Source organism: Salvelinus alpinus, chromosome 3 (genome assembly GCF_045679555.1).
Source record: "Salvelinus alpinus chromosome 3, SLU_Salpinus.1, whole genome shotgun sequence".
Lineage (NCBI taxonomy): Eukaryota > Metazoa > Chordata > Actinopteri > Salmoniformes > Salmonidae > Salvelinus > Salvelinus alpinus.
In genome coordinates this window covers 31,969,595-31,984,203 of record NC_092088.1, presented here as the reverse complement: position 1 = coordinate 31,984,203, position 14,609 = coordinate 31,969,595, and the positions used below count along the sequence as shown (strand labels likewise).

Here is a 14,609-nt window from a genome sequence, read left to right as displayed (position 1 = left end):
CCCAAGCCAGAAGACTCCTGAACAGCTAATCAAATGGCTACTCAGACTATTTGCATTGCCTCCCTCTTTTACGCTGCTGCTACTCTCTGTTTATTATCTACGCATAGTTACTTTAACTCAACCTACATGTACATATTACCTCATTTACCTCGACTAACCGGTACCCTCGCACATTGACTCTGTACCGGTACCCCCTGTATATAGCCTTGCTATTGTTATTTTACTGCTGCTCTTAAATGATTTGTTACTTATCTAGTTTTTACTTAACACATGTTTCTTAACTGCATTGTTGGTTAAGGACTTGTAAGTAAACATTTCACTGTAAGGTCTACACCTGTTGTATTCGGCGCATGTAACAAGTACAATTTGATTTGATTTTCTAGAACATTCACAAAACAGGCTACACTCTTAGAATTAAGGTTGACTCGAGGATCCCAGGAGATCCTCAAGGAACCCTGGACTTTCTCAAGGAACCATTGCTAGTCAATGACTATATATTTGCACATTTGGTAGTATCCTTTAATGGTTCAATGTAGCAAATGGTTCCTGGAGGAACCTTTTTGCTGGCGCGTGCAGAGCATTTTGGATTCATTTCGCCGTTGGATTTGCCTGTCAGACTCAGCAATGGAGTCAAGGACTGATGTAGCTTGTCTAACTGTAACTAAATTGAATTTCTAAATGTCATTTCCTGGCTTATTATTAGCAGTTGAAGTGTATTTATAGTAAAGTGTATATAATGTATATATCAGAAGACTGAAGGCGTGGCTAATTGGGGGCATGGCTTTCAAGAAGTTATTTTAGGCCATCCGTGAGAGTAATTGTCATTCCTGTTCATGTGTTCAGTTGTATAGTCATTAAAGGTTACAATCATTGAAAGATCTATGATTGACCTATTTCTACCTCTATTTATCTGCCTACTGACTTCCCTAGAAATTCAACAGAAAAATATTTATTCACTACTCCTATAAACAAATGCTTTGCCAACCACGCTCCTCCCCTCCACAAAGCCGACCAATCAAAGACGGAAGTAATGGATAGAAGAGAGCTATCCCACCAAGACCAAGCTACATACTACTTTAAGGTTAAAGGCTGACATAATGTGAATTTAAAGAGCAAAGTAGTATTCCATTACATTAGTCACCATTTTGTTACAATATATTATTGATAGTTATTATGATATTAAAATACTAATGTAATGCTTTTACTATAATAATATAAATAATAATCATGTCAATGACAGTAATAATATATTACAATTAAGGTTCAAATTTGAACCTCTCCCCTCACAAAATAAGTTCCTGTTTGAACCTTTACAAATGTGTTCCTCGAGGAACCTTTTTGATTCGAAAAGGTTCACCCACATTGACATCACCATTTTGAATCCCAAAAGGTTCTTCGAGGCTCCTTTTCTTCTCAGAGTGTACACTGCAGTAGCCAAAACTGACTCCCCGTCTCAAAAAACTCTTATCGTATACTTTGTATGTGACTCTTTCTCCTCAGAGCCCCCGCAGACACTTGTGTTGTACAAAGCATTTGACAACTGATGTACAATGCATTTGACACATTTATTGTGATTAGGGCTGTGGCGGTCACAAAATGTTGTCAGCTGGTGATTGTCAAGCAAATAACTGTTGGTCTCATGGTAATTTGAACGTTAATTAACATAAAAACATTTAGCATCTCCAGGCTTCCACACATAGATTTATTCAATTTTTTAAAATAGCTTGTAGACTATGTAATATAGCCTACACATTCACAATAAATACATTATTTATTTTAGACGGGTCTAAAGAAGCATGATTTGAAGAAAATGTAGTCTATTTCAGAAGAAAATAATAGTATACTCTTGAGTTGTCCTGATGTGGCAATGTCAAATGGCTGTGGGCTACACTAGCTGTGGGCTACACTAGTTCATTTAGCTGACAAGATTTGCTTATAATTCCATGGCATTATTTTATATTATTTTATAGTATGAAGAATACAATTGAACAAATAATATAAATATTTTCTCCAAACGATTTGAGGGAGTGCGCAGATGCGGCTATTCTGTGTTGAGTGGTTAACAAAGAAATAGGTTCTCTTATATGCTTAATTTAGAGTTATTAATGTAACTTTAGTTGTTCTACAAACATTGGGCTAATTAATACATTTTAAGGCTGCATGATGAGACTAATGATGATTTGAAAAAAGTCGCTTGAAAGGCATGAGCTCTGCTTAGTTTTTTCCCCGCATGTTTTACACACTCCAAAAGTCTCTCATTCACAATTTGACAAGCATTTGATAATGCCTCGAATTTCATGGCGGCATCCCCTTTGTGGCTGTAATACACCCTAAAAAAATCCAGGCGTGTTGTGCCCTTCTCCCTGAGTGTTCTGCGCAATCCGAAGCGTCTCTCACAGGCTACAAGTTAAGACAGACACATCGGCGACGCAACTGCGCGTGTCCTTATTCAATTCCAAGATGCATATTGAAGATATTGGAAGAACTGTCCACATTTATTTTTTGTCAGCAAACAAGATGTTTAGGCCTAACGAACAGCAAAAGCACTAGCCTATGTTAATCTACTATCCCCCATAGTACAAAAGTTGACCTGTTCTATTCTGTGCGAGAATTTTTTTTCTCCAAACATAGTCTGGGACAGTTGTGGGATGCGATAGATCCCAAATGAATACAACCACTAGCATCAAAAAAACAGATCAGAAAGTTTAGCTTAAAATGTTGATAAACTATTAGGCTATTTCTTCACATTATAAGCGCAGCAATGCACACATGGTAGTAGGCTATAAGCACGAATATTCCATTAGAGGAAAACACCATTATCAAAAGTGATCGCAAATGCAATTATGCATGTAATGCTTTTATTATAAAGGTGCATTTTATAGTGATCTTCCCCAAACTAGAAACTCACGCGCTGCAGTTAGGCTCTACATCCCTTGTAAAGTAGATGAATGTGCTTAATTTTAAGAAGTTATTTGGCCACTTTAGTTGTGATACAAACCTTATTAAAACATATAGGCCTATGGGCTAGGCTACATGAGGTGTGTGACTATGATTCCAACTAAAAGGCATTGTTTCTTATGCTGGGCATCATTCGCAAGTGTTACTATGTCATTCACAAGTGATACGATAATACTGTCACCCATCAGACTATTATTGATTTAATCTTGTCTTTCCATTTACTAAATAACATATGTGTGAAATTTGTTTTGATTTAGAATTGACCATTATCATGCACCTGTATTGAAACAGGGGCAGCGGGAAAAAATACATGTCATCTATGCATTTAAATAGCGAATGGAGGACGCTTTTCCCCAGAGTTTATTTTCATGCCAGCCAGGTAGGCTGTTCTCCTGTTGTAAATATAAGCAATGTGCTTAATATTAGGAAAGTTGAGAAATAAATATAGTAGGCCTAGCCAATAGAAAGCTGATTGGATCCTCCTCTTTTTAATAGAGGCCATCACTCTGTTTTCTCCCACAATTGCATAGCCTATAGAAATGTTGCGCATCATGAGCTCATTGGGCTCTCGAATGGTGTTTGATTAGATTTTTGAATACATTTGCATTGATGTCAAGACGTTAGCAAGTTTGGTAGGCTACTAATGACCAGCAGCAGCATCAGAGCTCAGAGAAGTCTAATTACCGTGGTACTAAACGGTCATGTTGAATTTGACTGCCTTCATGACTCGTGACCGCCGGTGTGGTGGTAATACAGTCACCGCAACAGCCCTATTTGTGATACTATTGATAATATTTCTCTGATACAGAAATACTTCCACAACTGTTGTACTGTGCCTCCACAACACTTTTGTAGTTATTTGTTTGTGCAGAAAAACTATCCGTTGTAATCACACCATTTTTGCCAAATCTGTCGTACTTCAATTGTACAACTTGAGTGTGTACAGGGCCATAGTGTAGTCTTTACATGATGTGTAACCCTTGATCCAAACAGATATAGTAGGATCTGAAAGTGTAAGTCAGACCTATGATCTTTACAACCTTCAAAAAGAGGAGAACGTTCTGACTCATGTCTGATAAATGCACCATGGGAATAATAACCTTTTTTTTATCTCGGTTTATCCATAGGTTTTGATCTCACTAGAATGTATCTTTGTTCAGTGTGAATTTTGGAATGTTGTTATATAGTAGAAATGTTGATAGACTATCAGTGTATTAATCTCAATAGTAATTTATTAATCTCATTCATTGATTAAAACTTTGTTGTGAACTTTATTTTATTTAGAGTTTCACCTCTGACTTCCCTGGGCTGCCACAATGTACAGTATCATATCATGATTCTTCTGTTCATTCAAAACTTAATTCTGAAGTAGGTTGTATCAGCAGCATTCATAATGAAGTATATTTCTCATGATTGATGTTACTTTTTTCTCTCAACTGCTATGTTTCAGGTGGTGGTGGTGGTGGTGATGAGGAGTACATCTACATGAACAAAGTCATTGTGACTGGGCAGGGTCAGGACAAAGCTGACAGAGGTGAGAGTTCAAAGGTCGTTTCCTACAAGGTGGAACCTGCTTGATGGTGTAGCACTCTACTTGTTTGGTTCATACATTGTAAATTAGTATTATTGAGGCTTTACATACTTTCATAATCCAATATTTGAGGTGCACTTAATTTAGCTTGAATTTTGCACTTTTGGTATTCGACCTACGTATTTGAACCCAGGTCTGGCTTTAACTCAAGTCACAGTCCCTCACAAATAAGAGTCACATAGAATAAAATTGCTTCATGTCAATCAATAAACCAATTTTCGCTGTGAAAACCCAGAATAATTTTTAAGAGTGTGAAAACACCCTTTCCACACCATTCCCCCACACACACACACTCGTTTCCTGTGCATTTCTCAGTAGTTCTCTCTCTGTCCCCTTTCTCAAACCCACCACCTGAGGCCAGCCATTTTGTTTGGACTGTGATAAATAATGAGCAGACCGAACACTAGACTTAACACACATCTACCCCACTGAAGGCCAGTAAAGCCACAGGCTTTCTTTTACAGCCATCCCAAGTACAAGGGTGTTCTCAGATCAAAAAGATGCAGTCCCCTTGTCATGCATCTAGACCATTTTCTTGGGAAGGGTGTTTATTATAACATAGACTAAAGACTGCATATGTATAGAAACATTGAGATCCTTTTTTTTGAAGGACACAAAAGGGAATACCTGTCATGTTGGGTGTCTTGTCTAACTTGCATCTCATGTACCCACATGGCTAGACAGAAAGCCTTTCTTTCAACCAACTGTTGTGAAACTCAATATGTCGGTTTGAATGTGTTTATGTCAACATCGTGGTGATTTAGTGATAACCGCCAGATGTATTGAATTTGTGAGCTCTGCAGAGTTGTTTGAATGTAATTTCTGTAACTTTCAGTGGCTCCTGTGAATTTACGACTAGAGTTGTCTAGTATAAAGCACTCTGCTTGGGTTCCTATGGCAACCCAGATGTCTACATGCTGAGAGGTGGAATGTCTGCCGAGAGGGGAAGACTGCTGTTATGGCATGTGCATACAGTAGCTTAAAGACAAGGACCCACTGTCATAATGAACAGAGAAATAGGCAAATAACTATTAGGCAAATGTGAGGCAAAATGTTAACATTGTTATTTTGGCTAGAAGGCTAATGTAACCGACATGCATCACCCAGGTGTATGCTACACATTGGTGTTTAAGAAGGAAGGTTATATAGTTCAATATAAATTGTTACTAAGGCGAAGACAATCCCATTTATAAAGTAAAGTCCTTTACGACCTATTGAAAAAGATTAAGGCCTTACAAAAGGCTGATACGTGTTGTTTTTACCCTTTATATTAATATTATGATTGTCTTAGTCATTTCACAAATGCAAAGAAGAATAGTGCCTATCTTCCTTTTGATGGCCATTGTTGATTTTCATCTAATGTCCTTCCTTTGTGTCAAAATGACCAGACAACACACCAGATGCCCTGGCCAATGGGAGAGCAGGAAAACATGTCCCTGCCCCACAGAAGAGTCTTCCAGACTTGCCACCACCTAGAACAGTGAGTGATGTTCATTTATCTTACTACATATTTCCAAATTACAACTAACATCCATGCTGTATGAGAAATCGTTCTTTGCATATTGAACCATACAGACTTTAATGGGGTGTGCCGCAAGGCTCCGTTTTGGCGCCGCTATCTTTTGATGGTACATTTCAGTTATAGTATTTCTTTTTTTTACATAGAATATAATACAACTTTTAAAAGTAATTATATCCACACCATGTGTTTTACCTTGTGTAGGACTACGATTAACATCAAATACTAACGTAACTCACTTGCTAGCATAACTGTTAAGCATCTTTGGCCTCATCCACTTCTAGCCTGGTTTTTCTCACATTCATTTGGTCGTAGTAGCACAGCCATGTTTTTTCCCGTAACTATAAATCCCAGGCCTTGCGGAACCATTATTAATCAAGCCTTTAATATGTGTTGTAATCACCCACAGAAACAGGTATTTTATCCTTCTCAGAGTGATAAAATTGGAAAGATTTGTGTGGAAATGAGTGTGTGAGACTTGAGAGGAGTGATGTGTTTAATGTTGACTGGGGACGCTAGGGGTCTACTGAATTAGCGCTGTGTGAGATTGGAAGGGTCACAGACAGACAGGAGGATGGGATTATAGCGTTCCTTCTGAGTCTTTGAACTCCACACGTACACACACACACACACCCACAGAGAGACACACCCAGCACTGTTTTCTTATTAGAAACATCTGCTGTTGCTGTGGTTTGAGAGCTGTTTTGGTGGCTGGATAGGAGCTCAGTGATGTTTTTCCCCTTGTTCTCCATGAAACAACAGATTTCCTCACACAGCTCAAACAATCTCTTCAGCACTTTGCCCCAACTTGGCCAATGCACCTCTGTGTGGTAGGGCACATCTTGATGTTCTGAATGAACCTCGTCAAGAAATGACTGAAACTGATGGTGGTTCAAGCCCTTAGCCCTGATGAAGTTTACTGTTTTAGTTACAGTTCCATCCTTAGTACTTCACCACAAAGTGCCTCCTGATGTATAATACAGTAATATGTTGTCAGCTCGTCGGGGCAATTCTCCTCCTGCATCTTCTCTCGCATCGTCCCAATCAATCCGCTCCTCCCACCGCACATATAAGGTTCCACATCTGTTGTCAGTCCAGTAAGTTTGTCCCATTGTAACTTATTCATTTACACATTTCTCAATTTATTGAAAAATTATTTCCTATGGTCGTGCCATGCATTGATTTAACACCCAAGAGCTCTTCACTAACGAATCCCTCCCAGGCATGATAATTGACATTCTGAGCAGTGTCTGTAGCAACCATGCTCTCGTCAACAGCAAGTGAGCAAGCTACAAAGTATTTAGCTTTTTCAGCGAGCTGCTCTTGTAGATCGGTGGCTAGCTCATCCACGCAATCTGCCACTGTATTTCTCCTAAGGCTGACATTTGCAGATGCTTGCGTTTTTTCTGGGCACACTACTTTGTAAACTTTATCCATGCACTGCGTCATAAAATCACCTTTGGTGTATGGTCGGCCTGATTTAGCTATTTCATTCTAGGTAGAATCTGGCCTTTACAGCTGCATCACTCTGTGATTTTGGCTTTAAAAACATAGTCTGCTGTTGTACAAGGCCCTTATTTAACTCTGCCAGTTTCTGTAGCCTCTGATGTCTATTCAAGTCACAGTGTTTTGTCCCATAATTGCACCTTATGTTAAATTCTTTCATTACGGCCACAGTCTTTTGGCAAACGATGGTCCACAAACAAGTACTCGATCTCCCAACTGTCGTGAAATTCCCTGCCTTCGCTGTCAACTTACCTTCTTTTTGCAATTTTCTGGCTTGCTGGCTGGCTGGCTGGCTGGCTAGCTAGTTATTTTTGATGATGGGGGACATAAAACAGTTGGGCTGCTGCTGAACTGTTAGTGAAAATGTGATACTGGCTGTCTCGTGGGTGTGTACACTAGAGGTCGACCGATTTATGATTTTTCAATGCCGATACCGATACCGATTATTGGAGGACAAAAAAAGCCGATACCGATTAATTGGACGATTTTATTAAAAAAAATATATAATAATAATATATATATATATCATACACACACACACACATTTTTGTAATAATGACAATTGCAACAATACTGAATGAACAATGAACACTTTTATTTTAACTTAATATAATACATAAATACACACACACGCACCTAGCTCTGAAGTGACAATGATACTGAAGAGTCTGCTTAGAAGACAAATACTCTCAACTGTTTGAATAAAAATAGAGTTTAAGTTACCTGTGATTAATGTTGAAAACAAAAACTTTAATTTCTATATGCAGGAAATCCTATTTTAATAATGGGCATGGTAAGAATTGACAACCAAAGTGCGAGTCATAATTCCCATGACACCTTCTAGCAAAATCTGAAAAGCGGTTCCTTCATTTATTCCATAGGATATTTTTAGATTCACTTAAAATAAGGTCTGTGTTTCGTGTAGGCTTACATCACCGTGCCAATTTTATAACTGTGTAGATATCCATAGGACAAGGTAACTCTGATCAATATTGGCTAAATATAAGCGAGAAAAAAAATAATTGTAGAGTGGATTTATGAAAATATGTTGACAAACGTTACCTTATCCTAGTGAGATTTACACGGGTATCAAAACGTCGAGGCGGTTTAAGCCTGCACGAAACACAGACCTTATTTGAAGTAGATCAAGACATTCTCTATGGAAGACATGAACGGTAAAATAACGAAGGAACCCCTTTCAAATTCAGCCGCAAGTTATTACAGGAATTATAACGCGTCGACTATTTCTCTTTAAACCATATACCTTTGACTAATCTGGAAACTATCACCTCGAAAACAAAACGTTTATTCCGTTCCGTATTTTATCTAACGGGTGGCATCCATGAGTCTAAATATTCCTGTTACATTGCACAACCTTCAATGTTGTCATAATTACGTAAAATTCTGGCAAATTAGTTCGCAAAGAGCCAGGCGGCCCAAACTGTTGCATATACCCTGACTCTGCGTGCAATGGACGCAAGAGAAATGACACAATTTCACCTGGTTAATATTGCCTGCTAACCTGGATTTCTTTTAGCTAAATATGCAGGTTTAAAAATATATACTTGTGTATTGATTTTAAGAAAGGCATTGATGTTTATGGTTAAGTACACATTGGAGCAATGACAGTCATTGATTGATTGTTTTTTATAAGATAAGTTTAATGCTAGCTAGCAACTTACCTTAGCTTACTGCTTTCGCTAACAGGCAGGCTCCTCGTGGAGTGCAATGTAATCAGGTGTTAGAGCATTGGACTAGTTAACTGTAAGGTTGCAAGATTGGATCCCCCGAGCTGACACGGTTAAAAATCTAGGCCGTCATTGAAAATAAGAATGTGTTCTTAACTGACTTGCCTAGTTAAATAAAGATTAAATAAAGGTGTAAAAAAAAAAAAAAAATAAACATCGGCAAATCGGCGCCCAAAAATACCGATTTCCGATTGTTATGAAAACTTGAAATCGCCCCGATTTTAATCGGCCATTCCGATTAATCGGTCGACCTCTAGTGTACACTCTTAGAAAGGATTATTTGCAGAGGGATAGGGTTCTACCAAGAACCGTTTTCATCTGAAGAAACCTTTTTGGAAGAAAGGGTTATTTCATTTGAAGATTCTTTGGAACCCTTCTGAATAAGAGTGTTTAATTGCCCTGTTTAATTGCTATATTGTAATTATTTTGCCACTATGGCCTATTTATTGCCTTACCTCCCTTATCCTACCTCATTTGCACACACTGTATATAGACTTTTTCAATTTTATTATAGACTGTATGTTTGTTTATTCCATGTGTAACTCTGTGTTGTTGTTTGTGTTGCACTGCTTTGCTTTATCTTGGCCAGGTCGCAGTTGTAAATGAGAACTTGTTCTCAACTGGCTTACCTGGTTAAATAAAGGTGAAATAAAAAATTACCGTTGTTATTGTAATTATTTCAATTTATTTTAGAGAGTGTCTGAGAATTTGTGTTTACCTCAGTGTTTAAACTTTAACATGAGGAGTTTGTGGAATCTGATATGTCTAAAAAGATAGGTGTGTGGGAATATTTGTGCATGTATCTGGTTTTCCCTTAATTCCATTTAACATATACAGTACTGACATAGTTAATAGCTTTGTCATGATTTCTGTCTTTCAAATGTTGTGATGTTATTCAGAAGAGAGAATGCGTGAACCAGCAGCGTACCATACAGGGCTGCGTGAACCAGCAGTGTATGGTACACTGCAAATTGGCCAGTTTTACCTAGGGTTTACCTTGACAAAACAAAGGAGCTAATCGTGGACTTCCGGAAACAGCAGAGGGAGCACACACATATCCACATCGACGGGACCGCAGTGGAGCAGGTGGAAAGCTTCAATGATCTACCCACACAGACAGTGTGGTGAAGAAGGTGCAACAGTGCCTCTTCAACCTTAGGAGGCTGAAGAAATTTGGCTTGGCACCTAAAACCCTCACACACTTTTACAGATGCGCAATTGAGAGCATCCTGTCGGGCTGTATCACCGCCTGGTACGGTAACTGGTGGTGCAGTCTTCCCGAAGCTACACTGGGGGCAAACTACCTGACCTACAGGACACCTACAGCACCAGATGTCACAGGAAGGCCAAAAAGATCATCAAAGACAACAACCACCCGAGCCACTGCCTGTTCACCCCACTGTCATCCGAAAGGCAAGGTCAGTACAGGTGCATCAAAGCTGGAACCGAGAGACTGAAAAACAGCTTCCAAAAAAGTGTTAAACAAATCTAAATATATTTGAGATTCTTCAAAGTAGCCACCCTTTCCTTGATGACAGCTTTGCACACTCATGGCATTCTCTCAACCAGCTTCACCTGGAATGTTTTTCCAACAGTCTTTAAAACCTCTTAAGGATCGGCCCCTTGTTTTCAATTTTCACCTAAAATGTCATACCCAAATCTAATTGCCTGTAGCTCTGGCCTTGAAGCAAGGATATGAATATTCTTGGTACCATTTGAAAGAAAACACTTTGCAGTTTGTGGAAATGTGAAAGGAATGTTGCAGAATATCGCACATTAGATCTGGTAAAATATATATTTTTTTGTACCATCATCTTTGAAATGCAAGAGAAAGGCCATAATGTATTATTCCAGCTCAGGTGCAATTTAGATTTTGGCCACTAGATGGCAGCAGTGTATGTACAAAGTTTCAGACTGATCCAATGAACCATTGTATTTATGTTCAAAATCTTGTATCAAGACTGGCCAAATGTGCCTAATTTGTTTACAAATAACTTTTCATGTTCACAACTGTGCACTCTCCTCAAACAATAACATGGTATTATTTCATTGTAATAGCTACTATAAATTGGACAGTGCAGTTAGATTAATAAGAATTTAAGCTTTCTGACAATATCAGATATGTCTATGTCCTGGGAAATGTTCTTGTTACTTACAACCTCATGCTAATTTAATTAGAATACTTTAGCTCAACCGTCCCGCAGGGGACCCACCAATCCTGAAGACGTTTTAAGGAGTTCCCACATATGCTGAGCACTTGTTGGCTGCTTTTCCTTCACTCTGCGGTCCAAGTCATGCCAAACCATCTCAATTGGGTTGAAGTTGGGTGATTGTGGAGGCCAGGTCAACTGATGCAGCACTCCATCACTTGCCTTCTTGGTCAAATAGCTCTTACACAGCCTGGAGGTGTGTTGGGTTATTGTCCGGTTGAAAAACAAATGATAGTCCCACTAAGAGCAAACCAGATGGGATGGAGTATCGCTGCAGAATGCTGTGGAGGCCATGCTGGTTAAGTGTGCCTTGAATTCTAAATAAATCACTGACAGTGTCACCAGTAAAGCACACCTACACCATCATACCATCTCCTCCATGCTTCCCTGTGGGAACCACACATGCGGAGCTCATCCGCTCATCTACTCTGCGTCTCACAAAGACCAATCTCAAATTTGGACTAATCAGACCAAAGGAAATTTGCACCTGGTAATGTCCATTGCTTGTGTTTCTTGGCCCAAGCAAGTCTCTTCTTCTTATTGCTGTCCTTAAGTAGTGGCTTCTTTGCAGCAATTTGACCATGAAGGCCTTATTCACACAGTCTCCTCTGAACAGTTGATGTTGAGATGTGTCTGTTATTTGAACTCTGTGAACCATTTATTTTGCCTTCAATTTCTGAGGCTGGTAACTCTAATGAACTTGCAGCAGATGTAACTCTGGTTCTTCCTTTCCTGTGGTGGTCCTCATTGAGAGCCAGTTTCATCGTAGCACTTGGCGGTTTTTGTGACTGCACTTGAAGAAAAGTTCAAAGTTCTTCAAATGTTCTGCATTGACTGACCTTCATGTCTTAAAGTAATGATGGACTGTCATTTCTCTTTGCTTATTTGAGCTGTTCTTGCCATAATATGTACTTGGTATTTTACTAAATAGGGCTAGCTTCTGTATACCACCCCTACATTGTCACAACTGATTGTCTCAAACGCATTAAGAAGGAAAGAAATTCCACAAATGAACTTTTAACAAGGCACACCTGTTAATTGAAATACATTCCAGGTGACTACCTCATGAAGCTGGTTGAGAGAATGCCAAGATTGTGCAAGGCTGTCATCAAGGCAAAGGGTGGCTATTTGAATCTCAAATTTCAAATATATTTTGATTTGTTTAACACTTTTTTGGTTACTACATGATTCTACGTGTCATTTCATATTTTTGATGTCTTCAGTGTTATTCTACAATGTAGAAAATAATAACAATAAAGAAAAACCCTCGAATGAGTAGGTGTGTCCAAACTTTTAACTGCTCCTAAAATTCAAAATCAAATAGCTAAATGATCCTTGGTATGACTTTCTTAAAACAATTCCATATAGCTTAGTAGAACCCCCCCCCCCCCCCCCTCCCCCTGTTTAGACAGGGCTTAGACTCTTATGTGTTAATAGGTAGGTTATTTTTCACAAGAATTTCCACACCTCTACTTCTGTAAATTATGAGAAAATAACTTGTCCAAACACCCCTTGTTGCAATTTCAGATGCTCCTTATCCAATATCAATATAGATGTTTTTAAGAGTACTTCTTTTCCTCGAGTGCATTTATTTTAGTGTCCATTGATGTAGCCGAGGTTTCCATAGTAACAATTCTTCCTTCCGCCTTATCAACATACTTGACAACCTGTAGTTCGGCTGAATGGCCTACTATTGCTTCCAAGACAGTTGCTATCTTTGACATCAATCACCTTAATAATGGTGTCAGTCATCTTTTGGATCACTTGAGCCATTGTGCCTGGATTCATAATTCTGTTAACCCCGGTTTGAGAATGACACAAATATTAATTTCCACAAAGTTTGCTGCTTCAGTGTCTTTAGATATTTTTTGTCAGATGTTACTATGGAATACTGAAGTATAATTACAAGCATTTCATAAGTGTCAAAGGCTTTTATTGACAATTACATGAATTTGATGCAAAGAGTCAATATTTGCAGTGTTGACCCTTCTTTTTCAAGACCTCTGAAATCCACCTTGGCATGCTGTCAATTAACTTCTGGGCCACATCCAGAAGAATGGTAGCCCATTCTTGCATAATCAATGCTTGGAGTTTGTCAGAGTTTGTTTTTTGTTTGTCCACCCGCCTCTTGAGGATTGACCACAAGGTCTCAATGGGATTAAGGTCTGGAGTTTCCTGGCCATGGACCCAAAATATTGATGTTTTGTTCCCCGAGCCACTTAGTTATCACTTTTGCCTTATGGCAAGGTGCTCCATCATGCTGGAAAAGGCATTGTTCGTCACCAAACTGTTCCTGGATGGTTGGGAGAAGTTGCTCTGGGAGGATGTGTTGGTACCATTCTTTATTCATGGCTGTGTTCTTAGGCAAAATTGTGAGTTAGCCCACTCCCTTGGCTGAGAAGCAACCCCACACATGAATGGTCTCAGGATGCTTTACTGTTGGCATGACACAGGACTGTTGGTAGCGCTCACCTTGTCTTCTCCGGACAAGCTTTTTTCCAGATGCCCCAAACAATCGGAAAGGGGATTCATCAGAGAAAATGACTTTACCCCAGTCCTCAGCAGTCCAATCCCTGTAGCTTTTGCAGAATATCAGTCTGTCCCTGATGTTTTTCCTGGAGAGAAGTGGCTTCTTTGCTGCCTTTCTTGACACCAGACTATTCTGCAAAAGCGTGCAGATGCACTCACACCTGCCTGCTGCCATTCCTGAGCAAGCTCTCTACTGGTGGTGCCCCGATCCCGCAGCTGAATAAACTTTAGGAGATGGTCCTGGCGCTTGATGGACTTTCTTGGGCGCCCTGAAGCCTTCTTCCCAACAATTGAACCGCTCTCCTTGAAGTTCTTGATGATCCGATAAATGGTTGATTTAGGTGCAATCATACTGGCAGCAATATCCTTGCCTGTGAAGCCCTTTTTGTGCAAAGCAATGATGACGGCACATGTTTCCTTGCAGGTAACCATGGTTGACAGAGGAAGAACAATGGTTCCAAGCACCACCCTCCTTTTGAAGCTTCCAGTCTGTTTTTCGAACTCAATCAGCATGACAGAGTGATCTCCAGCCTTGTCCTCGTCAACAC

General features: G+C 39.3%; 1 protein-coding gene across 3 annotated transcripts in view; it reads left to right on the top strand.

Moving 5' to 3' along the window:
* Positions 1–14,609, top strand: part of afap1l2 (actin filament associated protein 1-like 2) — a 157,477-nt gene that overhangs the window by 64,319 nt on the left and 78,549 nt on the right. For all 3 annotated transcript variants that reach the window (XR_011673920.1, XM_071391066.1, XM_071391065.1), the window contains exons 3-4: positions 4,409–4,492; positions 5,938–6,029. Coding sequence is in view for 2 of the 3 variants with exons in the window: in XM_071391066.1 (XP_071247167.1) it covers positions 4,409–4,492; positions 5,938–6,029 (176 nt within the window). In the remaining variant the exon portion in view is untranslated. The remainder of the gene's footprint in view (positions 1–4,408; positions 4,493–5,937; positions 6,030–14,609) is intronic.